We start from the raw sequence: 25630 nt of genomic DNA on the forward strand, positions 1-25630 counted from the left end.
TAAGGTTCAATCATCTTCGTACTATGATGATGAGGATAGCAGTAATGAAGAATCTGAAATATGTAGGCATAGTGATCAGGAGTCTAGTAATCCAATTGAGCTGTATAGTGATTATATTATTTCTAGTTCAAATCCAAATAATTTTTATGATTATTCACCTATTCAAAAGGACGAGGATTTGATTAGGGATACCACCGTTTTAGACGATGTAGTTTTTCCTTTTGATTACGAAACCGATAGTGGTTTAGAGGAACGGGTTCATTTCGAAAATACTGTTTTAGAGTCTAGCGACTTAGAAACAATAGTCTTGGAAGAAGAAGATAGACCCGTAGAGATGAGTAAAGATGCACTACCTGATAATAACTTAGAAGAATCTCTTGAATATTTTAAGGACTCTGAAGATACGGAAATTCAAGAAATAATTAGAGGTCTATCTAAAGACACTGAAAACTCTAAGTTTGGGGGTGATTATCACTTCCCTAGTGCCTTACCTTTAACTCTCAGAAAGTCCCCACACTTAGGACTTGATATCTGTGCCTCGACCATTTTACAAGATTACCTTCATACTCGTTTTCCCGAGCCTAATGATGTCCATGAAGGAGTTCAGTCGTTAGAAACCCATCCTCTGGTTGATGTGGTTTTCCCAGGCTATGATCCCCAGATTGACTTTGTTTTCCCACCAAATAGTTTTCTTCCAACTGTGGGAACGTTTATATTCCAAATGTGTCGAATATTAAGTTGTGAGACTAAACCTAAATGCTTTAGGAAATTAGAATCGACACATTTGCTTAAGAATGACCACTACTCTCATTTGGTCAATTATGTAAGTCAAATCTTATTGACTTAGAGGATCCTCAGTTATTTAGGTTATTATTGTGCGCTTCTAAGATCATATTTGAGTTTTTCCAGACTCTAGGACTTAATAATTTGGATCCAACCTATGAAGAAACGCAGCCAATGAAAATATTCTATTTAGACCCTTTCATAGAACCTGAACCTGAACCACAATTAGCAATAGTTATCAGGAAACTAGGTAAGGGCATGCTAGTGTTGTTCATTTCGTTGGTTCACTGCAGTTTCCTTTTGTCAGCTCTTTTTGGTTTTAAAGACCCACAGTTATTCCGCCTACTGTTATACGGTTCGAGTTGACTAAACCTTTCCTACGTCTGGCTGAATACTTTAAACTTAGCACTTCTTGGGAGGTAACCCAATCTCATGCAACACGGTAATATCCTTCCTTAACTCTTTTTGCTTCAAATGGTAACAGTTTCTCCTTGTTCATGCTTTTAGTTTCATCTTTAGAACACTGAGGACAATGTTAGATTTAAGTTTGGGGGTATGGTAGAAACTTTTTAGTCGCAATAAATAAACTCCAGAGCCTAGAAATTTATGCGTATTTAGGATGGCACTAACCAATATAAGTGGATGGAAGCATTTTGGTTGTAGGAGTTGAGGAACCAATCTGAATAGATGGAAACATCTAAAGAGTCTATTCATAAAAGCACAGAGCTCAGGTGTTAGAAATAACATGATAGTTGCACCATATCTCGTTGAGTCCTTTTCACTTCTATTTTTATTTTGTTTTTAAACCATGTACTCTAAGTGATTAGGTGGGGCCCACGATTCAAGTTGTTACCAATGCTAGGGTGAATTAGAGTGATTGAGATACCATGAAAAAAAATGGTAGTTACCAAAAAGTTGAAAAAAAAAAAAATTGATACCAGACCATTTGACCAAAAGGAATAAATTCAATAAAGTCGACCACTGGTACCCTTGTATATGCCAGTTGTGTTGACCTAGAGTTAGGTTATCGACCACTGGTTCCCTTGTATATGCCAGTGTGTTGATATTAGTCAGACTAGTATCTCAATCCATTAAGATAGGTTCATTTTAGCGGAGGCCTTCAGACAGATATGGGAAACGCCGTTCACTTAGTAAACATCAAAACCACCTATGTTTTTCTATATCCATCTCTTAATCTTTCCATGTGATTAGTTTGACTCCGAATATGATGTCCATAGTGCAACTATCTGAGTAGAGCTCTGTCACTTACATATGAATTTTAGTATACTTGAGTGCAAACTCGTGTACATCAGTTGGAATTTCGCACCAGGGTACTTCCTCTTGTAGTCAATAAGTATGCCAACCAAGGAGATTCTTTAGTGCCTTCCAAGGTTCTGCGTAGATAACTAGGGTCTGGAGTAAAGGTTTTGTGGGTACACCTCTGGTAAACCCTCTGGAGACAACACTCCGTCACTAGGGCCACCTAGGGGTTCAAATGATTTTCCTTTCTAGAATAAATTTGCTCGAGGACTAGCAAATAATAAGTTTGGGGGTATTTGATAGACACATTTTTGTGTCTAATTTGTCCTCAGTGTCCGTATTGTTGGAACTCTATTTTTGCACTAATATTGTGTTTTTATGTATTTTTAGGAAATAAGCATTTTTGGAAAATTCGGCTCGAAAAGTTGATTTTGGCACCCCGGAGGACAAGTGTTATTCGGACTTTCGCTTTTGGATAAGGGGTAACCTAATTACTAAGGGGACACCACTGTTTGCTAAGGGGACACCTTCTTCACGATTTGAAAAAATAAAATTGGCGGGAAAATTGGTTCATCAACTGGCAGAATTTCAATCGACAAAATGAAGGTGTTGTGGTGCGATTAAATGGCTCAAACTTGGTAGGAAGATGTGATATAGCTTAAGGAACACATTATGGGTGTCAGAATCGATCAATTTAGGCTGGAATTCTCGGTTCGATTCACCAAACTCAAAACAGAGCAACACACACTGAACACGAGCTCAAGTGTGTTTCTGCTGTGCATGGAGTGATGTGGAGGTGCGGGAAAGCTTCTGAGGCATGAAGAAACTAATTTGGAGCGTTTTGGGAGCGAGTTAACGTGTGGAAATTCTATAAATGGTAAGTATTCTCATTTTTGGGCAGCAAAGAATAATCGAATTAAAGAGAAAATATACACAATCAATGGTCGGATTTCTTGCTCCAAAACACTATAAATACAAGTATCGGTCATTGGGAAGAGGGGTCGAGAGTTGGGAGGAGAAGAGAGCGCAGGAAGCAGAAATCACGAGTTGAGTTTCTGCTGCTGCTGCCATTGATGAAGGCCAAGAACACGAAGAACGGACTTGCATAGACAGTCGTTCTCCAACAATGTTTACGACGCACAACAGTGGGTCGTAGTTTGGGTCTTGCAACAACATAACATTTGTATCGTTCTTCTTGTAACAGTTGAACAACGCCTTTGCAACAATTATTTATGTTGCAGTTATTTCTGTTCAATTGTTTTACTCCCTTTAATCAACTTTTGAGCTTTATACATGTATTTTGAGATTATGATTAATATGAGGAGCTAAACCCCAACACTGGGGCGACGGAGGAAGCCTTAATTCATCCATGTGGTAATTTTATTTAATTCTTTATTTACTTTTTGCACCAATTTTAATTGAATTAAGATTTTAATTAATTATTTGTGATTTCATTTGATGGTTTATGCTTAGTCCTAGGGATTTTTGATATGCCATGCTTAAGAAATACAAGTAATATTTTATAAAATCTACTTTGGCAAAGAATAGAGTTAATATTCATTTTGTTTTGAATTATAATTGCCTAAAATTAATTTCTGAACCATTTAAGAAATGAATTTGGCCGAATCCTTAACCCCAGTAACTCTCACCATTGTTAATATTTTTGTATATAATTTTATTAAACCTTTAAATTTAATCTTCACAAATCTTTGAGTTCGAATCCTATTTACTACAAAAACCCCATCAAAAAAATCAATTATCAGCAGCCACGCGAAAATCTCTTTGTCACTCAAACAGGACTCGGAATGGAAAACCAACCCGTGATGCTCTGATTTCATATCTTGGGTTATCTAGACAAATTTGATCGAAACAAACACCCATACCAGCTCTGTTAGGATATATCACAACTACGCATGAAGTTTCAACGATTGAATCACACAAAAACTTCTCCAAAATCCGATCGAAAAATCTGCCTGTGAATAGAAATGTTTTCCCGCCAAATTTTTTTTTTGAAATGTTGAAGATGAAGTGCCCTTATCCTTTTCTGGGGTGCGAATAACAGATGTGTGCTGAGGACAAATTTGGGTACTGAGGATGAATTTGGGCTACACATAACCTTGGGTGTCCCTTAGCCAAATATGGGGTCTGTATATCAAATGTCCTCCAAGGGTCCAAATAGCACTTTTTGAGCAACTTTTTCCGCACAAGTGTATTTCTCCAAAAACACCTACACAAACATAAAAACACCATAATAAGTACAAAATCAAGCACTAGCAATAAAGACACTGAGGACAATTCAGACACAAAAATGTGTCTATCAAACCCTTGTCATGGAAACCCTATAAAAAAACTCTCAAGAAGAAGAATACATGGATGTTCACGGACCGGTTATGAAAGTTAATGGGTCAACGAAGATCCAAAATAACGAAATACACTATCTGTTTTCAGATATCTCATTTAATTTCATAGCTCGATAATTAAAATATTCACTTTAAATTAGAGCACAGGAAAAAAAAAATCAAGATACATCAGTTATTAGGAGTGAAGATATGACTCAACATTCACATAAGAAAACAACTTTATTTCAACGACAAACACACAACCAGATAATATCATCATAAACTTGAGTCTCCCAAAAATATTATTCTTGCAACTCTCAAGTTAGTTCCAAGGATACAATTACCTAGAGACTAGGTAAAGAAATGAGATGTAATCCCATTACATATATTGGGGGAAGAGATGTAAATATTATCCGAATGTTTGAATCGTGTATTCCTTACCTTCCTTCGGTTAAATCCAGAAGATTTAGACATTGACCTTTTTGGATTTCTATCAGAAGGATTTCTATGAGGATTAAGTCTGGGACCTCTTGAGATCCGCTCCAGAGAATAAGGATTACGAGAATCTTATCTCCTAGACTTAGACTTACCAGACTTATTCTCATAAACACTGGAAACGTGTACATAAGTAATGTAAGAAGTTGCACCATTATGATGAACACGATTCTGGTGAGGATCTTTAGATGAGTGATCTTGGAAACCCATTTTATGAGACTTCCGGTTCTCTGCAGGAATGTCATTAATTGTAGATTTCGTCAGACTATTTACTTTGTCGACTGTAAAAAGAAGAAGATTTTGAAGATCAGAAATTTGTTTCTTTTCAGCAAAGCAATGTAGAACATTATGATTCCTTTTCCCGCAGAATGGACATATTCGTGGATAAGAAACCTTAGAAGACTCTCGTTTGTAACTCATAGCCTTTTCTAATATCTGCAAGTTACGCAAACGTTTCTTAGCAGATAATTCCTTAGGAATAATTTTCTCCATGCTAGGTAATACCACGGGCACTAAAGACATATTCACCAAAACATAGTTTTCCTTCTTCAAGGAATTACACTGTTCATGGGCTAAAGCAAGAGAAGCAACAAGTTTATCTTTTTCAACACGACAACTGTTCAATTCTGATCAATGAGTCTTGACTAAACGTTATTCTCTAATTGAGTCTTCTTTAATAGTATTTTCAAGCATACTAATTTTTTCACGCTGCAGAGTAGTTTCTTGAACGAGTTTTTTATATTGTTAGAAAAAGACTCAATAATACCATAGAGTTCACGTTCCTATCAAGAGACTTCTCAAGTTCATCAGTGAGCTGACCATACTTTTCTTCAAGCGATCTAATTTTAGAAGCTTGAACATCAATAATCTCAACTGATTTTTTTAAGGTTCTAGTGAGCTCCATCTCAAATTCCGACATGGTGTCAACTGTCATTTTAGAGGAATGTTATCAGAATCTGATATCAAAAGTTTTCTACCTCGGGATTCGAAAGAATTTGCTAAGGAATTATCCTTTGAGGTAAACTCAAGATATTTGGCATAATCAAAAACTTTGGAAAATATTTCTATGCACGTTAGAATGAGATAAACTTCTATCCACATAAATCAGATTGCTACGAACACAGAATTATGAGGTCTTAGCGTGTTTGCCTGCTCTGATACCAATTGAAAAAGCGGAGGTATAACAACGACACCCAATAATTCGTTCGACAATCTGTATGGACTAAATTCCAATATAATTCCGAGAGCACCAACTTAAATTCCGAGAGCACCAATATAATTTCAAAGTGATTTTATCTCTTTCTCAATACAATCAGCAAACCAAACAGATAGAAATCTACGAGCCTGATCGATACGAGAATAGGTACCAAAGACCAACGCCCAAGTGTCAATCAAGTTCTATCCAACAAACAAGGTCGTATTTATCAACTGATTGAAGTATGCACAACCTGTGATATTTCAATTATATAAAAATATAATGCGAAAAGAAATAACACAGATACCAGAAGTTTTGTTAACGAGGAAACCGCAAATGCAGAAAAACCCCGGGACCTAGTCTAGATTTGAACACCATGTTGTATTAAGCCGTTACAGACTATATCCTACTACAAGTTAACTTCAGACTGGAATGTAGTTGAGCCTAACCAAGTCTCACATCGATTAAGGTACAATCACGTTCATTACGCCTATAAAACCACGCCGGATTCTACGCACTTGATTCCCTTAGCTGATCTCATCCAAAACTAAGAGTTGCTACGACACAAAGTCGAAGACTTATAAACAAATATATCTCCCACAGTTATGTCTATTCTTTATTCGGCTTTTGTTCCGTCTTTTGGTAAAATCAAGGTGAACAGGAACCTGGAATTGATCGTATGTCACAGTTGATAGCAAGATGCAATCCCATATTTAACTCAATGTGTTATAATATGGTTGAGGATAAGCAGATAATAGATATTTAATCAAATAAAAATCACAAACAATATGATTGGAGATAAACTTTTTTTCCTGAAACAAGGATGTTTTATTTGCATTGCCACCCAGAAAACACACACAACAACCTTTGAAGAAGCTCCTACCCTTATGACAGTCGACAATTTCTTTTGCCGTCAGCCTTTATAGTATGTTCAAGTTCCCTATGGGCACCAACTCCTTTCTCAGGTATAGGATTCCAAACCCGAAAGACACGTCATGAAGAGAAAAGAGAAAGAAAGAAAACTAAAAAACTAAAATAATGAATCTACGACACGTCAGGAAGAATCATCATCCAAATAATAATAAAACAGAAAAGAAAAGAAGAACCATACGATTGGTTTATGTCAAGAAGAAGAAGAGGGGGGTGCGCAGTGTACACAAACTGAAACAACAACAGGCGTAGGATAAGAAAAACACAAAACACTCTCTTTCTCTGCGTCTCTTCTTCTTCTCCATTACACCTTTCCTCTTTCGTTTCTCTCCACAGAGATACAAACACATTCATTTACCTCTGTGTGGTTTTTTTCTTTAATTGATGGAGAAGAATTTAAAGATCTATTTCTTATAATTTGATTCTTCTTGGGGTAATTCTCGTCTCTATCTTGTAAGTTATATTTTTCATTCTCTCTGTTTCTCTTGATTGATACTTTTTATTTTTCCCATTTTAGATCTTTAATATCTAGCTAAAATTGATTTTTATTTTGGGGGTTTTTAATCATTTTTGTTGAGAATTGATGATTATTTCACATGCATTTAGTGTTTAGAGAAATGGGTTTTGTGGTTAATCAATTTTAATCTCTTTTATTTGCCAGGATTTTTTTTTTTTTTTTTCTGTTGAGTACATACATGAGTGACATGGGGAATACAAAATTGTATCTGTTAAGAGAAGGACGGAAGGAGAAATTACTAGATTAGATTAAATAAAAAAAAGGATGCACCTTACATTTTCTGTAGTATACATACATAGGTCTGTTAATCATTTGTTGGTTATATTTCAATTTTGCTTTATCAGATGTGGTTAACATTTTATATGTTGCTGAATTTATCATGGGAGTTATTGATTTTTGTGATGAGTGTTCTTGTTATGTCAGGACAGTGTCTGCATTATATACTGGGAATGCTTGTTAGGTTGAGATTTGTTTTTTTCATTTACGACCAACAGAAGCTGCTTTGGTTTTCTAGGTGTTATGCCCATGTTTCTTCGATTAAGATTTTAGAATGTAAAACATTTTGATCACTTCTTTCTACATGTGGCGAATGGTTTAATGCGAAGCTAGTCGCCTTTTAAAGCATGCTGTTGTGGGTTAAATTAGCATCCTGTTTGGACCAATCATGTAATGCTTGTGGACATGTCCTAAGTGTAACTATGAGAGAGTGGTATGTAGAGAACTGCTGCTTTCTTGATTGGTATGTAGAGCAGTAAGTAATTCTTTGGTGGAGTTTATGACTAATTAAGTAATCACCTTAAAAGGAATAGTTCGGCAAAAACTTGCTGTGGGAGGTTTTAAATAATATTGTAATTTATTGTCTCCATGTAATATGTTAGTAAAAGTGAGATTCTACTTCCTACACATTATATTCTTGCTTTAGTGGCACCTGAGGCACGGAAGCTGCTCGACCGATTTTCAGAAAGCTTCCTTGACTATCAATGTATGGTTGGCATGCATGTGCTCTCTGTTCGCTTTCCATTTACAGTGGATCAAATTATTATCACATGATGACCACCCTTTCTTACGAATACATATCTTGTTCGTCATTTTTATTCTGCATCTCACTCATGTATGTTTATCATATTCGATATCAGGAAAATGGATGGACCAGGTGGCAAAGGTGGCACAGCGGATTCATTTTTATCGAATTATAAACTTGGAAAGACACTTGGCATTGGTTCCTTTGGGAAGGTTAAAATTGCAGAGCATGCGCTAACAGGTCATAAGGTTGCGATCAAAATCCTGAACCGCCGTAAGATAAAGAACATGGATATGGAAGAAAAAGGTGCTGTCATCAATCTTAGCACTTCTTTCATGTGTTTCTTCACTTAGGAAAGCCACATCTCAGATATTCCGTTTCTGTTTTTGAATTATTGTTATCTTCATCTTTCTAATCATTGTTTACATTCATAGTTCAGCTATCCAAACATATGGCTTATTTGATTTGCGCAAAACAAAGGAGCCATGTGGTTGATTCTCATCGACTGATGTGTTTCATTTCATGCAGTGAGGAGAGAAATCAAAATCTTGAGATTGTTCATGCACCCTCATATTATACGACTTTATGAGGTTATAGAAACACAAACCGATATTTATGTTGTGATGGAGTATGTGAAATCTGGAGAGCTGTTCGATTACATTGTAGAGAAGGGTAGGTTACAGGAAGATGAAGCCCGCAATTTTTTCCAGCAGGTATTTATGTCTCTTACTTTAAGTTTTTTCTGCGGGTGCTTATATTATTGACTGTTGAGTAATGAAGTTGCTTTCTTATGTCATTTTTTGTCTGTAAGCAGATTATTTCTGGTGTCGAATATTGCCATAGAAACATGGTGGTTCATCGGGATCTTAAGCCTGAAAATTTGCTTTTGGATTCAAAAGGTAACGTCAAGATTGCTGATTTCGGATTGAGCAATATTATGCGGGATGGTCATTTTCTGAAGACAAGTTGTGGAAGCCCAAATTATGCTGCTCCTGAGGTATCGCGCTAAACCTAGAAATCGTGTATGGTACTTAGTCTGGGACTCTGTTAGCTTTGGTTTAAGCTTCAAATTGTGATCCGTCAAATTTTGTAGGTAATTTCTGGAAGACTGTATGCTGGGCCCGAGGTAGACATTTGGAGCTGTGGTGTTATCTTGTATGCGCTTCTTTGTGGTACCCTTCCTTTTGACGATGAAAACATTCCTAACCTATTCAAGAAAATTAAGGTAGTCTTTACTTTCTGTTTGCTTTCTTTTGGGTCAATTTGGTTCGATGTGAATGTATATATAGTACGGAAGCATCATGTTGTAATAAAGATTAAAATCGATATTTGCTGATGTTGTCGTTCTGATTATCTGTCTTTCCATCCCACTGGATTTAGTTACACATTGTCCTCAAAGAGGTTTGAATAGTTGATACCAAAATACTCTACAGGGGGGAATCTATACTCTACCGAGCCATTTATCACCTGGAGCAAGGGATTTGATCCCAAGGATGCTTGTCGTTGACCCTATGAAACGGATGACCATTCCGGAGATCCGTCAGCATGCGTGGTTTCAAGCTCATCTTCCACGTTATTTGGCTGTTCCCCCACCTGATACGATGCAGCAGGCCAAAAAGGTATGACAAATAGAAAAGTTTGCTTGGATCCTAGGATGTTTTTTTTTTGTACTGCTTTTCCCTTTTTTGACTCGTAGAGGCATTTCTAGTGATATCCATTTTGGCAATGTTTGCTTACAATGATTCATAGCACAAATAAAGCAATATATTTTATCCTCTCTCTCCATCGCAGATTGATGAGGACATACTTCAAGAAGTACTTAAGATGGGATTTGACAGAAATCAATTGGTTGAATCTCTTCGCAACAGAGTACAGAATGAGGTATCAAGTTACTGAAATGTTGATGGCTATTGTTAATTCCGTAATGTATTTAGTATTGGCTTAACTTGTTAATCACTACAGGGGACTGTTGCGTACTATTTGTTATTGGACAACCGGTTTCGCACTACCAGTGGCTATCTTGGAGCTGAGTTTCAGGAATCTATGGTGGGTTCATCTGTCTAAGTTATAAAATGTTGCTTGTTCTGTCTTTGCTTTTCATTCCTGAATGTGCCTTCTTCTATGTCATTGATTCTTATTATGCCCCGTGAGGAATATTATTACGCACTTTGAATCTGGTCTTCAGTATCATTAATGAAAGTTAAATGCATTTTGATTGATTAAACAAATTCGATGAAAACCGATTTTGGTTTCCTAGAACCCACCGTTCTGCTTCTGTTGTGGAGCCTTCAATTGTTGGGTTAAGTTTCCTGCACATTTATCACGCATATTATGCTATCAGATAGTATATGTTTCTTGATTGAAAAATCTTTTAATTTACTTTCTTATGGGTAACTCTCCAGGACTCTGGTTTCACACGCACTCATGCAGCTGATGCTGCTAGTTCACCCAAAGCACAACGATGTCCAGGGTATTTGGAGCAGCAAGGAATTGGGTTAAGAACTCAGTTTCCAGTTGAGAGGAAATGGGCTCTTGGACTTCAGGTTCAGTTTTTATCTTTCTTATTAAGTTCCATTTTCATTCTTAATTTCCTTGCAGCAATTTTAGCTGATTCATCATTGATTAGAAGAAAAGAAAAAAGAACTCACTATTGATAGCATTATCTGGTTAATGTGGCAGTCTCGAGCCCATCCTCGTGAAATAATGACAGAAGTTCTCAAAGCTCTACAACAACTCAATGTGGGCTGGAAAAAGATTGGGCACTATAACATGAAGTGCAGGTGGTCGCCTGGACATCATGGAGGCATGGTAGACAATTTGATTCATGTTGATCATTACTTTGGGGATGAATCTGCCATTGTTGAGAGTGATGGCATCAGCTCACAAAATGTTGTCAAGTTTGAAGTGCAGGTACTATAATCTTCTTGCTAGTCTTCCTTCAAGCCGTCATAGAATTTTGCTTCTACATCATGGTTTGACCAAATGCTTCTCAAATGGTGACTTAAATGTTTTAGTAAATGATACTGCAATATCTTAGGATTGCTGTCAGAAAATGATAAAGGTAACTTTCGATATTCATTAGCATTTGACATGGCTTATTCTGTTTCATTAACAGCTCTACAAGACTCGTGATGATAAGTACCTACTCGATCTACAGAGGATCAGTGGGCCGCAGTTTCTATTCCTTGATCTTTGTGCTGCTTTCCTTGCACAGTTGAGAGTCCTTTGACATTAAGGATCACTAATAGAAAGAGAAAATATCTCATCCTGAAGCTCCTTGGACACTTATTAATAAAACTTTAGTTTAATGCTGTATATACAAAGTCTAGCGGTGTTGCTCTGTTTGCAGGACCGGCCCTGGGTACAAGCGACCGATAGTGTTGCTTCGGGCCCCTATTTTTTCAGGGCCCCCAAATTTTTTCCTTTTTGATCCTGTATGTTTCTAAATCTTTTAACATACCCATATCTCCTACTACTGGATCTTGGTATTCTCCTTTTAAACTTAACTCATCAAAACTTAACATATTCATATAATCACTGTAAGTAGCAGCAGCAGTATAACTTGCGGGTTCATCGAAGAATTCGGTCAGCGGGGTTTCATGTGCTAGTTCATCTGTTTCATTAAGTTGTTGTTGTTGGTGGGGGTGTTGTTGTTGCTGATGATTAGAGATTGAACTACAAGAGTTGAGATTGTTTCTGCTGGACTTGAGTTTGTGAAGAAGAAGGTTAGATATCTTTGAAGGGAGAGCTGGTGTTAAAGGAGCAGAAGAAGAAGAATTAAAAGAAGGCCAAAAGTTTGTTCGCGTATTGGAACCACGTAGTAAACATGCAGCTTCATCATAAGCTCTAGCTGCTTCTTCAGCTGTATCAAAAGTACCTAACCAAACCCTAATCTTTTATATAGTATCTTTGATTTCAGCTACCCAACGTCCTGACGGTCTTTGCCGAACACCAACAAATCGTTTACGGCCTCGTCTTCCTCCATTTAATGCTGCTACTTCTTTTACTATCTCATCTAGCTCCTTAGTATTATCATTACTACACTGATGCTCTTGAGTACCATCTTCTGGTTCCTCTGTTGTCTTTCTTTTCCTCGCCATGTCTTTCTTTCTCGAAGAAGAAGGTTAATTAATTAAGCTTGGCTTCTTATGAGCTTTAATAGTTATATTTGACCTCTCTTTTTCTCTTAGCTCATGTCTAGCTAACTAGGTTGGTGAATATATAGAGTGAGTAAGAAAGAGAGATTGTTGATTGAATTTTGTTGATGCTAGCTTGTTGTTGTTACCTGCTTGTCTTCTTACTTCATATCAGACCATATAGAGGTTTTGTCACGGAGTAGCGTCGCACATTATTGAGCTGGGAGTGAAACAGCTTTTTCATTACCGCGTTCATTTAACGGTTTCAGATTAGTCATCCTTTTTGGCGAGTTCAACTGCTCATTTTTTAACCTCACCTGTGTCCAGTTCTTAAACACAATCTTTTTGTCAGGAGTAGATACTAATTCGGCTCAAAGCACAAAAGTCACAATATCAAAACAAAAGTTAAATCGGCAATTAGGGAGAGCATGTGGCTGAAAGTTGCACGGAGACACAGTACATGATTATGACTCGACGCGACACCGTGCAGATGTGCATCGCAAACAGGCAGACGAAAGTAACTGTGAGGCATCTTAAATAAGGTGCCCTAGCTAGCATTTGGTATCCTAGTGCGGATGAATCTTGCAAGCAGGGGCAGAACCAAATAAGTGACAAATCATTCGTGAATTGCGTCAACACAGCAAATCCGAATACTCCCACTGTGGATGCTCTAAGACACCACTTATCCGACAACTTGGTGTCCTAGGGAGTATCGGATTTGCTGTTTGCATGAGCAAAAGAGTATGAAAACAAATAGACAACTTGATGAAATTATCAAAATTGGGCAAGTTCTTTTGTGGATCTTGAAAGTTAGCTAGTGCTGTAATAAAAAAAACATAATAGTGAGCTTCCAGGAGATTACATCTTAATTCCATGATTGATGACTGTTCTCCAGCTTCCACTTGGAACTTTGTGAAATAATCTTATGCTAACTATACTTCAAGGAAAAGAAGAAAAGATCCATTTCGAAACTATTTGAACAATACAAGATACGGCAATAAACTAATAATAACAATACCTGTATAATCATACTCTGCTGAAGTAGTAAACTCAAAGCTCGACAAATGTTAGACAAACATAATTTTCCGACAAAACCTAAGTACCAAACAACAAATAATCTCATTCCTGGCACCGATTACAATCAATTGGTGTTTTACATCTTTTTTTTTTTTGCAATTTCAGAAGAAAAAAAACATATTTTTAGCTTATATTAGCCAAAAAAGTGACTGTAAAAGCGGACGCTAATTCTACACCAAAGGATTTTTTTTTTTTATTTTGATGGAGCAAAATCAACAACCCCCACCACCACCACCACCACTTTCTCGCTTTTATTCGATCACAATGGACAATTTAACACAACTTACATTAAAAGTTTCAATTTACCTCACTATTGAGGAACAAGAATGTAAAACTTGAATTAGAAACTTAAATAGAAGAAAGAAGGGGAGTACGGTGGTTGCGATTCCCTGCAGACTCCTGATTTGGCTTCAGAGATGGATCTCTATAAGCGGTGGGAAGTTTCTCCAAAAATTCAGGCATTGTAGGATCGTTTTCGTTTTCATTTTCTCTGTCTTTCTTTATCACACTCTGTACCAAATGGACATTATTACGAGTCAATATTCGCTGATACACGCAAACTAAAAATAGGGAAATTCTTAGGTTCAATTTTTTGGTACACACTCTGTACCAAATGGACAATATTACGAGTCAATATTAGCAGTTAATGAATGATTAATCGTACCTCAGCTGAATGGGACTCGAAAATTGGTAAGAAACGTTTCCGACAGTATTCGTTGAATAAAAGAGTGATAATCAAAAGTGGGAGAATTAAGGTTGATGCAACGGGGAGCTTCTTCAATCCAAATATCCCAATTGCAATTGTTTGCAGTAACAGAAGAGAAAGTATTGTCGAATTATGAACAGTAGGCCACAACTTGCCGCCAGTTTCATATCTTGGTTCAAATACATCTAGTAACTGCAAAATGATTTCCAGATGTTATTTGCTAGAATTTATAAAGCATAAAAACTACTACGAAGTATTATGTTAGGCATACATGTATGAAAGAGTTATTCTTACCTGGTTACGGTAGACAATGTATCCAAGACAGAAATAAGCCAACAGAAAAGGCAGAATCAACGGAGCTAGGAAGACATATGTTAGGCCAAGAAGGCCAAAAAATAGGATTCTTGGGACTTCACTGTGTAAAGGAAGAGATGGAGGGTCGAAATCATGACTTCCTACACAATTTTTGAGTGAAGTCCAAAGAAGAGGAGCCACTCTGAAGATTTCTGCCGATAGACTTGTCCATCCATTAGTGACAACGTAAGCAATAAAGAACGATGCCTGTAGAGAAAATATAATCGAACAATAGGGTAAGCTTGATACATCATGTATCCAGAATGGGTTACAGTAATCCTAGAAATGTGTTGAAAAACAGAATAATATACACCACAGTAACAGAAAAAGATCTTTAATATATCCTTACCTGCGCTGGAACAGCCACAGCTAGCTTCATGGGAATGTTCTTTGGTTCAAGCAAATCATCGAATTGCATAATAGCTGATCCGGAGAGTACGTTGGCGAAAAAGATGTTCCATACAGTAAAGATGAGTACTTTAGTGCAAGCACTTCTCTCTATTCTACTATAAGAACTAAAGCCTTGCATGGACGAAAAGAGCATCATGATGGGAGGCACAATTTTTAAGAACAAAGTAAGTATGAGACTCGGCAGATAACCTGTAATCACTTGATTTACGAAAGTTCTGCATATTGTAATAAAAACATCAATTGATTTTCTGCATAAAACTTTATCTTCTTGGGTAATAACATAAACTAACTTAATTAAGCATGCAGAAGCACCGGATACAACAAGAGGTTGCTCCAGTTACCTCGATATTCTGCATCACTGAAATGAACCCAAAAGAATCGAAGACTGGAAGTACGCACTTCAAGAGTAGATACATACATGTTAAGTATGCCTTTCATAAAAGGAAACAGCTTCTTCAGTTGATTCAGATTGGTAAGACCTTGAACAAATACAACGGGGATAAGGAACAGAACCGTAAGAACAATTGATAAAACAATAACCACCAGCTTGGAAATCCATCTCTGCATGAACGACGGAGAAAAGAATGGCCAATAAACATCACGAGGCTCAGGTGCTTGCTCTGTGACCCACTCAGTGGGATTATCTGACTGACGCATGTCGGAGACAACTGCAGCACCATAGCGGGTTTTGAAGGAAACAAATGCTGCAGGTACTTCCTGCCAAATTGAAGCAGATATAGAATCAAAGGGGACATTTAGTATTACTCAATGCAAAAGAACAGTGAATAGGACATATGAAGACTCAGGAAAATAAATAGTACGCCATTCTTTTGAAGTACATATTCTGACAACAAGTGGATCTAAAAGTGAAAACTGAAAATGCACAACTACCAGATGAGCGGCCCAATGAAATTGTGACAAAAGGGTTATTGTGGAAAACCTATCCCTTTAAAGGACGACCACTCCCTAACCAAGTTAGATGACCCAAGATGTTACTCAATGCTACCTAGCATTTTTCCTACCGAAACCTGAGTTCTATCGACCTGTGCCACTGCACATGTTGGATTACATAATTTGAATGGTCTGGTATTCTGGTAAGCTAAACCCCATATAGCATTAAACACTTGATAAGTGGGAAAATATGGTACTCTGATGTAAGAATAATATTAACACTGGTAAGAAGTCATTTGAAATGTGATGTTCTGTTTAAGGCATCGGTTTTTTCTTTTTTTGCAGTAAAGTAGTGGATAGATTGTTCAGTGACTAAACATGTAACAACCAGAATAGTGGTCATAATAAACCACCCCATATAGCAACACATCTCTCTCCTGCCAGTGAAACATCTGACCGAGGCACTCAAATGTTCCTCCAAATTACCTAACTTCATTTTAATGATGGCTTAACTATCAACTGATGGCCTAACTATCAACATCCTGCTCAAACAAATCTAAGAATCCGACAGGGTGAAATTTCTTATAAGGAGTATCTGCTTTAAGCGGGTGACCCTTTTATACATATGCAAGTTCTCCATACCAGTCTAGATATGTGCAATAAATCAGGAGGAAAATGCAACGGAAACACCATAGGAGAGTTCAGAATTTAATTTAGCATCTGAAGTGCAAGGAGAAACCAAGTAAACTCTTAGAAAATATCCTTACGATAAGACTCTTGATTCTGCTTGGTGTGTTGACCACCGTATGTGACAAATAGGTAGAAGGGTGATATTCCATAAAAAGATTCCTAATACTTTCGCTGGAATTGCCAAGTCGGGATACAGGGACACCAAGAACTAAAACGGTGAACTGATGTGGCTGAGGTTTGGATGCGTAAAAACAAGCAATTCTTTTTAAGGTAATATATTTGTATTCCTGCAAAATTGATATCAAAAGAAATGTTAAATCTGTACTCCAAAATGTTTTCACTATTCTAGCAACTTTTATATTAATATGGGTTACAAGAAGGATGTTAAATCTCCAAATCCAGGATAGTGCCTAATTGCTCTGAAGACAAATTTATCAAAGAATCTGAAAGAAACAACTTACTATAAAAAGAAGATAGCAAACAAATGCTGTGATAAAATATACAACACAGAAGTGAACCCATAACCTGCAAGATGAAAGGTAATATGATGCTGAAAATCTCTGCTAATACGATAATATTAGGAAGTCGATCACAAAACAAGACTTTCATTCACAAATTAACCACTTCAAGCTTTAGGAAGCCTTTTTAACAAAAGTTACCCACAATTCTACACATGTTCTCTACCTGAGATATGACGAACAGGTCCAGGGAGTAATACCTTTTTGAGCCATCATTTACATTTGCAATGCTGAACAAGTCCAAAGACTTATTTGGAATATCGGCGAAGTCCGAGGCGTTTATCTGAGTCCCAAAATAGTTAATTGGAACAAGGATAAAGATCCCAATAACAGCAGCAACTGTAAAGACTTTTATACTGACAAGAGATCAAATTGTTCAATTATTATGAACACTCTTTTCGCAAAGATATAGAAAGATAATTGTTAGTAATAATCATATGTAAAGTTACCTGAATGTGAGAATACGAATAAAGACAACAGCATCCAAACCTGTAGTCAACAGAAGATCGTCTTCTGAGAGCTGCCATGCCCTTCTAATCCAACCTGTAGAAGGCAATAGCCTATCTAAATGGAAATCACCACCATTTTTCGCTTTTCCTTCGGCAACCAACCGTGGAATGTAGACATGATTGTAACTTGGTTGCTTCCTTAATATAGAATACAATGTGAAATATATAATACATACGACAAGATTAATTCCAACAGAAGTTAAAAGAGCCGAAACAATCATTATTTTACAATGTTCACCGTCTTATATCTTATGTTATTTGAATTAGTTTCTCACTACCATAAACACTGCAAAGGTGGAACTATGTACTGAATTGCACAGAATTTAAGACTCATATACAAACCTGCAAAGAAAAAAATAAAATACGTATGAAAATTAAATAAATAAAGCCCACAGTTATTTCTGTAACGCAATTATTTAAACACTTCATCTACATAGACATAGCACCATATCTCTCGGAACAAAACAAAAAATTTAGCTAATAGAAGTAATCAAATTGTATAAACAAATCAATCGGTGATACTTATCATATTCCAATAAAATCCTAGAAAAATTAGCTGAAACACATAAAATTCAACCAAATCAGAAAGACCCATCACGTGAACGAACTAGGAAGATAGGAGGAGAGTGATCTTACAGTGTCAGTTTTTGTGGTTGAGAGATTCTTAAGAAATTTGAGACACAAAGAACTAATGGCGGATGCGCCCTTGCCGTTTATATACTGAAAACAAAACAAAAGAATAAGGTGAGCTACTTGCCCTTCTGTGCATGTGTCTCTGTGTAATTGACCCGCGTGTGATATATCATGTGTAATATGAATGCTTTACTATTTTGATTCTGAGAAAAGATCCTTTGTTTTCTAATCATTTTCATTAGCTTTACGAATGATTTATTTACTATTTGGATTTCACGTAATGGGCGACTTACTAGTTGTATCTACTGATTTGTCATACCAAACCTTCATAAATATTCTTTGGGTTTCATCCCTTTTCCTATTGTGTGAATGAATCTTGCACTCAGGGGCAGACCCATGCAAGGGACAAATCAATCATGAATTACTTTATTATGTTACCATTAGAATGCCCAACCAACACAAGCTTTTAGGACACCGCTGTATCCGACAACTCGATGTCCTAGAGAGTATCGGATTTGCTATTTGCTGTTTGCCTGAGCAAACGAGTACAAACTAAATAGACAAACTGATGAAATTGTCAGAATTGGGCAAGCTTCCCCAAGGAGGGGGATGACATCTTGAATATTAGAAGTTTTTAATCAAAAAACATAATAGTGAGCTTCCAGGAGATTACATCTTAATTCCATGATATGGCAATATACTTCAAGGAAAAGAAGAAAAGAATCATTTCGAAACTATTTGAACAATGCAAGATATGGCAATAAACTAATAACAATACCCCCTGTAACACTCTTACCTTCCAAGTCTTGATGTATTATCATACTCTGCTGAAGTAGCAAACTCAAGGCTCTGCTGAAGTAGTAAACTCAAAGTTCGACAAATGTTGGACAAAACTTTCCGACAAAACCCAAGTACCAAACAATAAATAATCTCATTTCTGGCATAATTACAATTCATTGGTGTTTCGCATCCTTTTTTTTTTCTTTGCAATTCCAGAAGAAGAAAAAAAAAACATATTTTTAGTTTATATTAGCCAAAAAAAAGTGACTGTAAAAGCGACGCTAATCCTACACCAAAAGAATTTTTTTATTTTGATAGAGCAAAAACAACAATCTTTCTATTGTGGACAATTTAACACAACATACATCAACAGTTTCAAATTTACCTTACTATTGTGGAACTAGAATGTGAAATTTTTTAATTAGAAACTTAAACAGAAGAAAGAAGGGGAGTACTGTGGTCTTGATTCCCTGCAGACTCCTGATTTGGCTTCAGAGCTGGATCCCTATAAGCGGTCGGAAGTTTCTCCAGAAATTCAGGCATTGTAGGATCGTTTTCATTGTCTCTGTCTTTCTTTATCACACTCTGTACCAAATGCACAATATTACGAGTCAATACTCGTTGATACACGAAAAATTTAGGTTCAATTTCTTGATTAGCAGTTAAAGAATGATTAATAGTACCTCAGCAGAATGGGAATCGAAAATTGGTAAGAAACGTTTCCGACAGTATTCGTTGAATAAAAGAGTGATAATCAAAAGTGGGAGAATTAAGGTTGATGCAACGGGAAGCTTCTTCAATCCAAATATCCCAATTGCAATAGTTTGCAGTAACAGAAGAGAAAATATTGTCGAATTATGAACAGTAGGCCACAACTTGCCGCCAGTTTCATATCTTGGTTGATATACATCTAGTAACTGCAAAATGATTTCCAGATGTTATTTGCTAGAATTTACAAAGCATAAAAACTACTACGAAGTATTATGTTAGGCATACATGTGTGAAAGAGTTATTCTAACCTGGTTACGATAGATAATGTATCCAAGACAGAAATAAGCCAAGAGAAAAGGCAGAATCAATGGAGCTAGGAAGACATATGTAAGGCCGAGAAGTCCAAAAAAAAGAATTCTCGGGACTTCACTGTGGAAAGGAAGAGATGGAGCTTCGTCATCATGACTTCCTACACAGTTTTTAACCGAAGTACAAAGAAGAGGAGCCACTCTGAAGATTTCCGATGATAGACTCGTCCATCCATTAGTGACAACATAAGCAATAAAGAACGATGCCTGTAGAGGAAACATAATCAAGCAATAAGGTAAGCTTGATAAATCAAGTATCCAGAATGGGTTACAGTAATCCTAGAAATATCAAGAGTTTCATAGCACAGCTGATTCATAACTGAGGTATCTTGCTGAAAAACAGAATAATATACAAAACGGTAACAGAAAAAGATCTTTAATACATCCTTACCTGTGCTGGAACAAGCACAGCAAGCTTTGTGGGAATATTCTTTGGTTCAAGGAAAGTATCCACTTGCCTAAAAGCTGATCCAGAGAGTACGTTGGCAAAAAAGATGTTCCATACAGTAAAGATGAGTACTTTAGTGCAAGCACTTCTCTCTATCCTACTATAGGAACTAAAACCTTGCATGGACGAAAAGAGCATCATGATGGGAGGCACAATTTTTAAGAACAAAGTAAGTATGAGACTCGGCAGATAACCTGTAATCACTTGACTTACGAAAGTTCTGCATATTGTAAAAAAATATCAATTAGATTTTCTGCATTGAACTTTATGTACTTGGGTAATAACATAAACTAACTTTGATTACACCGGATGCAACAAGAGGTAGCTCCAGTTACCCTGAAATTCTGTGAAACTGAAATGAACCTGAAAGGAAATATGCATTTCAAGATTAGACACTTACATGTTAAGTATGCCTTTCAGAAAAGGAAACAGCGTCTTCAGTTGATCCAGATTGGCAAGACCTTGAACAAATACAACGGGAATAAGGAACAGAACCGTAAGAACAATTGATAAAACAACAACCACCAGCTTGGAAATCCATCTCTGCATGAACGACGGAGAGAAGAATGGCCAATAAACATCACGAGGCTCAGGTGCTTGCTCTGTGACCCACTCAGTGGGATTATCTGACTGACGCATGTCGGAGGCAACTGCAGCACCATATCGGGTTTTGAAGGAAACAAATGCTGCTGGTACTTCCTGCCAAATTGAAGCAGATATAGAATGAAATGGGTATTTAGTATTTCTCAATGCAAAACAACGGTAAACAGAACATATAAAGATTCAGAATAATAAATACTCCCTCCGTTTTAAAAAAGAGATACTATCACTTTTTAATTTGGCCTAGTTTTAGGCTAAAATGAAAAAGTGATAGTATCTCTTCTTTTCTTTTCTTTTTTTAAATGGAGGTAGTATTATGCAATTCTTTTGAAGTATATTTTCAGAAAGCGTACTGACTGACAGCATGTGGATTTTTAAAGAAAACTGAAAATGCACAACTACCACTACCAGATGAACGGCCCAGTGAAATAGTGACAAAGGGTTATTGTGGAAAACCTATCCCTGTAAAGGACGACCACTCTGTAACAAGTTAGATGACCCAAGATGTTAATCAGTGCATAAGTAGCTCTTTTCCCACTGAAACTCGAGTTCCCCCGTGCCACTGCACATATTGGGTTGCATGGTCTGAATAGTATGGTATTCTGGTAAGTTAAACCCCATATAGCACTAAACACTTGATAAGCGGGAAAATCTAGTACTCTAATGTAAGAATAATGTTAGTAAGAATTCATTTAAAACATGATTTTCCGTTATGAGGAACAGTTCTTTCTTTTTTGCAGTAAAGTAGTGGAGTGATTGTTTAGTGACTAAACATGTAACAACCAGAATAGTGGTCATGATAAACCATGCCATACAGTAATGCATATCTCTTCTGCCAATGAAACATCTGAGTGAGGCACTCAAACGTTCCTCCAATTAACCCAACTTCATTTCAAGATGGCCTAACAATCAACTTTCTGCTAAACAATTATTAGAACCTGAGGGTGAAATTTCTCACAAGGAGTATTCATTTTAAGCAGGTGACCCTTTTATGCATATGCAAGTTCTCCATATCAGTCTAGAAATGTGCAATGAATCGGGAGGAAAATGCAACCAACCAACATACAAGAGTTCAGAATTTAATTTAGCATCTGAAATGCAGGGAGAAACTAAGGGAAGTCTCAGAAAATATCCTTACGATAAGACTCTTGATTCTGCTTGGTGTGTTGACCACAGTATGTGACAAATAGGTAGAAGAATGATATTCCATTAAAAAACTCCTAATACTTTCGCTGAACTTGCCAAGTCGGGATACAGGGACACCACGAACTAAAACGGTGAACTGATGTGGCTGAGGTTTGGACGCATAAAAATAAGCAATTCTTGTTGATGAAATATATTTGTATTCCTGCATAATTGATATCAAAAGAAATGTAAATCTTCACTACAAAATGTTTTCAATATGGGTTGCAAGAAGGAAATGTCAAATCTCTAAATCCAGGACGGTGCCTAATAGTACTGAAGACAAATTTTGAAATTTATCAAAAAATCTGAAAGAAATAACTTACTATAAAAAGAAGATAGCAAACAAATGCCGTGATAAAATATATAACACAGAAGTGAACCCATAACCTGCAAGAAGAATTGCAATATGATGCTGAAAATCTCTTCTAAAATGATAATATTAGGAAGTCGATTACAAAACAAGACTTTCATTCACAAATTAACCACTTCAAGCTTTAGGAAGCCTTTTTAACAATAATTACCCACAATTCTATCCATGTTTTCTACCTGACATCTGACGAAAAGGTCAAGGGAGTAATACCTTTTTGAGCCATCATTTACATTTGCAATGCTGAACAAGTCCAAAGACTTATTTGGAATACCGGCAAAGTCCGAGGCATGTATCTGAGTCCCAAAATAGTTAATTGGAAGAAGGATAAAGATCCCAATAACAGCAGCAACTGTAAATACTTTTACACTGCCCAAGAGACCAAATTGTTCAGTTAATAAGAACACCCTTTTCGCAAAGATATAAAATATAATTGTTTGTAATTATCATGTATAAATTTACCTGAATGTGAAAATACGCATAAAGACAACAGCATCCAAACCTGTACTCGACAAAAGATCGTCTTCTGAGAGCTGCCATGCCCTTCTAACCCAGCCTGTAGAAGGCAATAGCCTATCTAAATGGAAATCACCACTACTCTTCTTTGTTTTTCCTTCGGCAACCAACCGTGGAATATATACATGATTGTAACTTGGTTGCTTCCTTAGTATAGAATAGAATGTGAAATACAAAACACATATGACAACATTAATTCCGACAGAAGTTAAAAGAGCCGAAACAATCATTATTTTATACTGTTCCCAGTCTTATATCTATGTTATTTGAATCAGTTTCTCACTGCCATAACCAACTGGAAATGTGGAAATATGTACTGAATTTGCCACAGAAGGTCACTCTCATATATAAGACCTGCAACCATAAAAATAAAACAAGTCTGGAAATTTTAAAGCTGGGAATTATTTTCTTTAACGCAATTATACAAACACTTAATCTACATAGACGAACAACATCACATCTCTCGGGATTTTTTTTTTCTTTTTCTAATTTTGATGAAACCCCAAGCAGCATTGAAGTGTATTAAATCTGAAAATCAAGAAATTGAGCTAATAGAAGTAATCAAATGTTATAATAAATCAATCAGTGATACTAGGTTATCATATCTAGCTCCAATAGAAACCTACAAAAATTAGCTAAAACACATAAAATTCAACCGAATCAGAAAGACCCATCATGTGAATGAAGGAGAATGAACTGTGTCAGTTTTTGTGGTTGAGAGATTCTTAAGAAATTTGAGACACAGATAAATAATGGCGGATGCGCCCTTGAAGTTTATACACTGAAAACAAAACAAAAGAATAAGTTGGGCTACTTGCCTCTCTGTGTGATGTGTCTCTGTGTACTTGACCCGCGTGTGAGATTTGAACGAATGCGTTACTAGAAACGATCTTATTCTAATCATTTACTACTATATATCTGGATTTCGTGTATTCTAATCGTACCAAACTAAATATATCTGGATTTCGTGTTCTAAATCGTACCAAACTAAATATTCTTTGGGGTTTCATCCCTTGTCGACATAAAAATATTTTTAATAGGGGCTAACAGCTTTTCCAATAGTATGTGTGTGAGTAAAAAAGTATTTGTTCATATGGGATATATATCCACTTTTAAAAACAACCTTTTCCAACCCCAATTTCTTGGGCTACTATATAGCTGACATGACATAGATTTTGGTAGACATCCACTTGGTAAACCTCTTATTCTAGAGGTTCATGGAGAGGATGTCTACCCATCCTAATCCGCCTTTTCTAAACTAAAATAAGTTTATTTTATTCAAAATTGATTTTTGATTGCAAATTTATATTTCTGTTATAAAGTAATGTTGCTCAACTCACTTGCAGACTTCCACATTAATCCATGGTAACAGCATATATGGTATATGTATACGCACATATCAGAGTATTAATAGTAGATAGTAATCAAGTACTGAGCTAATTAGAGAACATATGCTCAAGTGATAAAGGGAGATAGTTTTCTATTTCATTTCTTTCTATCTATCTTAAACAGAATGTTACAAGGCTCTATATAGCCGAGAGAAAGAAGTAATAAAGGCCACGTATTAAGCTACGTGTCCAAAATAGAATTATAGATAATCTTTAACACTTAAGAAATGTAACTAAGCCGGTGGATCAGCCACGAATGTTTATCCTTAGGCCTTGTAATGAACAGTCCGGATATCCTTCATGGTGGGCCACCCATATATAGACGTATCTATATAACACTCCCCCTTGGACCACCATCACTTGTTAAAGCATTGCTGGTAAATTCTGATAGGACAAAATCCGAGCGAAGCTTCAAGCTGTGCTTTTGTTATCTTGTTAAATTTGCTAGGAAAAACCATGTGCGGTAAAAACCTGAAGCAGATTGTACATACTCATCTCAAGAAACTCTATGGATATACATTTTCTTAGATGATTATCACCGTTCTAAGTCGATATCTCATTAAAAACCTCGCCATGAAAACCCAGAAGGGAAAAAAAAAACTGAACGTAGGAAAACATGAGTAGTCAGAACGATGATAGATCCACGGATGTTGCCTCGTTAAAACCTTTCTCGAAAAAACCCAGAGGGACAAAAACCAGAACGAAGGAAAAAGAGTACAACATTTGAAACCGTGGATAACAGTGGACCCGCATGCCTCATTAAAACCTTGATAAGGAAAACCCAATGGGACAAAACCTTGAC

General features: G+C 36.5%; 4 protein-coding genes across 5 annotated transcripts; 1 reads left to right on the forward strand and 3 right to left on the reverse strand.

Annotated features, from left to right (window-relative positions):
* Positions 1 to 7188: 7188 nt before the first annotated feature.
* On the forward strand, positions 7189 to 12074 carry LOC113275895 (SNF1-related protein kinase catalytic subunit alpha KIN10-like). Of its 2 annotated transcripts, none has more exons than XM_026525469.1 (11): positions 7189 to 7455; positions 8656 to 8846; positions 9069 to 9253; positions 9355 to 9537; positions 9634 to 9765; positions 9974 to 10159; positions 10332 to 10421; positions 10503 to 10586; positions 10943 to 11083; positions 11220 to 11450; positions 11656 to 12074. In XM_026525469.1, the coding sequence occupies exons 2-11, from the start codon at positions 8660 to 8662 to the stop codon at positions 11767 to 11769; spliced, it is 1533 nt and encodes a 510-aa protein (XP_026381254.1). In that variant the 5' UTR covers positions 7189 to 7455; positions 8656 to 8659; the 3' UTR covers positions 11770 to 12074. The 2 variants fall into 2 exon arrangements, with proteins under 2 accessions (XP_026381254.1, XP_026381255.1); XM_026525470.1 differs by having other exon boundaries at positions 7189 to 7435.
* Positions 11942 to 12640, reverse strand: LOC113272688 (ethylene-responsive transcription factor ERN1-like). The gene is made up of 2 exons (XM_026522492.1): positions 12508 to 12640; positions 11942 to 12402 (listed from the first exon to the last, which is right to left on the reverse strand). Exons 1-2 carry the CDS (start codon positions 12638 to 12640, stop codon positions 11942 to 11944), a joined length of 594 nt encoding a protein of 197 aa, XP_026378277.1.
* A 1136-nt stretch (positions 12641 to 13776) lies between these two features.
* LOC113275893 (CSC1-like protein HYP1) lies at positions 13777 to 18776 on the reverse strand. Its single transcript, XM_026525467.1, has 11 exons — positions 18759 to 18776; positions 18469 to 18552; positions 17773 to 18174; positions 17524 to 17679; positions 17267 to 17330; positions 16883 to 17092; positions 15643 to 15941; positions 15163 to 15439; positions 14754 to 15020; positions 14418 to 14651; positions 13777 to 14263 (listed from the first exon to the last, which is right to left on the reverse strand). Exons 3-11 carry the CDS (start codon positions 18051 to 18053, stop codon positions 14102 to 14104), a joined length of 1950 nt encoding a protein of 649 aa, XP_026381252.1. The 5' UTR covers positions 18054 to 18174; positions 18469 to 18552; positions 18759 to 18776; the 3' UTR covers positions 13777 to 14101.
* Positions 18777 to 19377: 601 nt separating this feature from the next.
* LOC113275894 (CSC1-like protein HYP1) lies at positions 19378 to 24468 on the reverse strand. The gene is made up of 10 exons (XM_026525468.1): positions 24259 to 24468; positions 23387 to 23794; positions 23138 to 23293; positions 22881 to 22944; positions 22511 to 22720; positions 21173 to 21471; positions 20716 to 20992; positions 20265 to 20531; positions 19929 to 20162; positions 19378 to 19830 (listed from the first exon to the last, which is right to left on the reverse strand). The coding sequence occupies exons 2-10, from the start codon at positions 23668 to 23670 to the stop codon at positions 19675 to 19677; spliced, it is 1947 nt and encodes a 648-aa protein (XP_026381253.1). The 5' UTR covers positions 23671 to 23794; positions 24259 to 24468; the 3' UTR covers positions 19378 to 19674.
* Positions 24469 to 25630: the final 1162 nt, after the last annotated feature.

The sequence above is a fragment of the Papaver somniferum genome, chromosome 4 (assembly GCF_003573695.1).
Source record: "Papaver somniferum cultivar HN1 chromosome 4, ASM357369v1, whole genome shotgun sequence".
In the NCBI taxonomy this organism is placed as follows: domain Eukaryota; kingdom Viridiplantae; phylum Streptophyta; class Magnoliopsida; order Ranunculales; family Papaveraceae; genus Papaver; species Papaver somniferum.

Bases quoted from the DNA above. Each gene is read 5' to 3' on its own strand.
- LOC113275895 (XM_026525469.1), top strand. From the start codon at position 8,660: ATGGATGGACCAGGTGGCAAAGGTGGCACAGCGGATTCATTTTTATCG. The intron at 10,160-10,331 runs GTATGACAAATA...TCTCCATCGCAG, and splicing joins CGATGCAGCAGGCCAAAAAG to ATTGATGAGGACATACTTCA. The intron at 11,451-11,655 runs GTACTATAATCT...TTTCATTAACAG, and splicing joins TTGTCAAGTTTGAAGTGCAG to CTCTACAAGACTCGTGATGA.
- LOC113272688 (XM_026522492.1), bottom strand. From the start codon at position 12,640: ATGGCGAGGAAAAGAAAGACAACAGAGGAACCAGAAGATGGTACTCAA. The intron at 12,403-12,507 runs GTAAACGATTTG...CTTTTGATACAG, and splicing joins AAATGGAGGAAGACGAGGCC to CTGAAGAAGCAGCTAGAGCT.
- LOC113275893 (XM_026525467.1), bottom strand. From the start codon at position 18,053: ATGATTGTTTCGGCTCTTTTAACTTCTGTTGGAATTAATCTTGTCGTA. The intron at 15,942-16,882 runs GTAAGGATATTT...TCAATTTGGCAG, and splicing joins GCAGAATCAAGAGTCTTATC to GAAGTACCTGCAGCATTTGT. The intron at 14,652-14,753 runs GTAAGAATAACT...ATCATTTTGCAG, and splicing joins ACATTGTCTACCGTAACCAG to TTACTAGATGTATTTGAACC.
- LOC113275894 (XM_026525468.1), bottom strand. From the start codon at position 23,670: ATGATTGTTTCGGCTCTTTTAACTTCTGTCGGAATTAATGTTGTCATA. The intron at 22,945-23,137 runs GTATTACTCCCT...TTCTTCTTGCAG, and splicing joins GTAAATGATGGCTCAAAAAG to GTTATGGGTTCACTTCTGTG. The intron at 21,472-22,510 runs GTAAGGATATTT...TCAATTTGGCAG, and splicing joins GCAGAATCAAGAGTCTTATC to GAAGTACCAGCAGCATTTGT.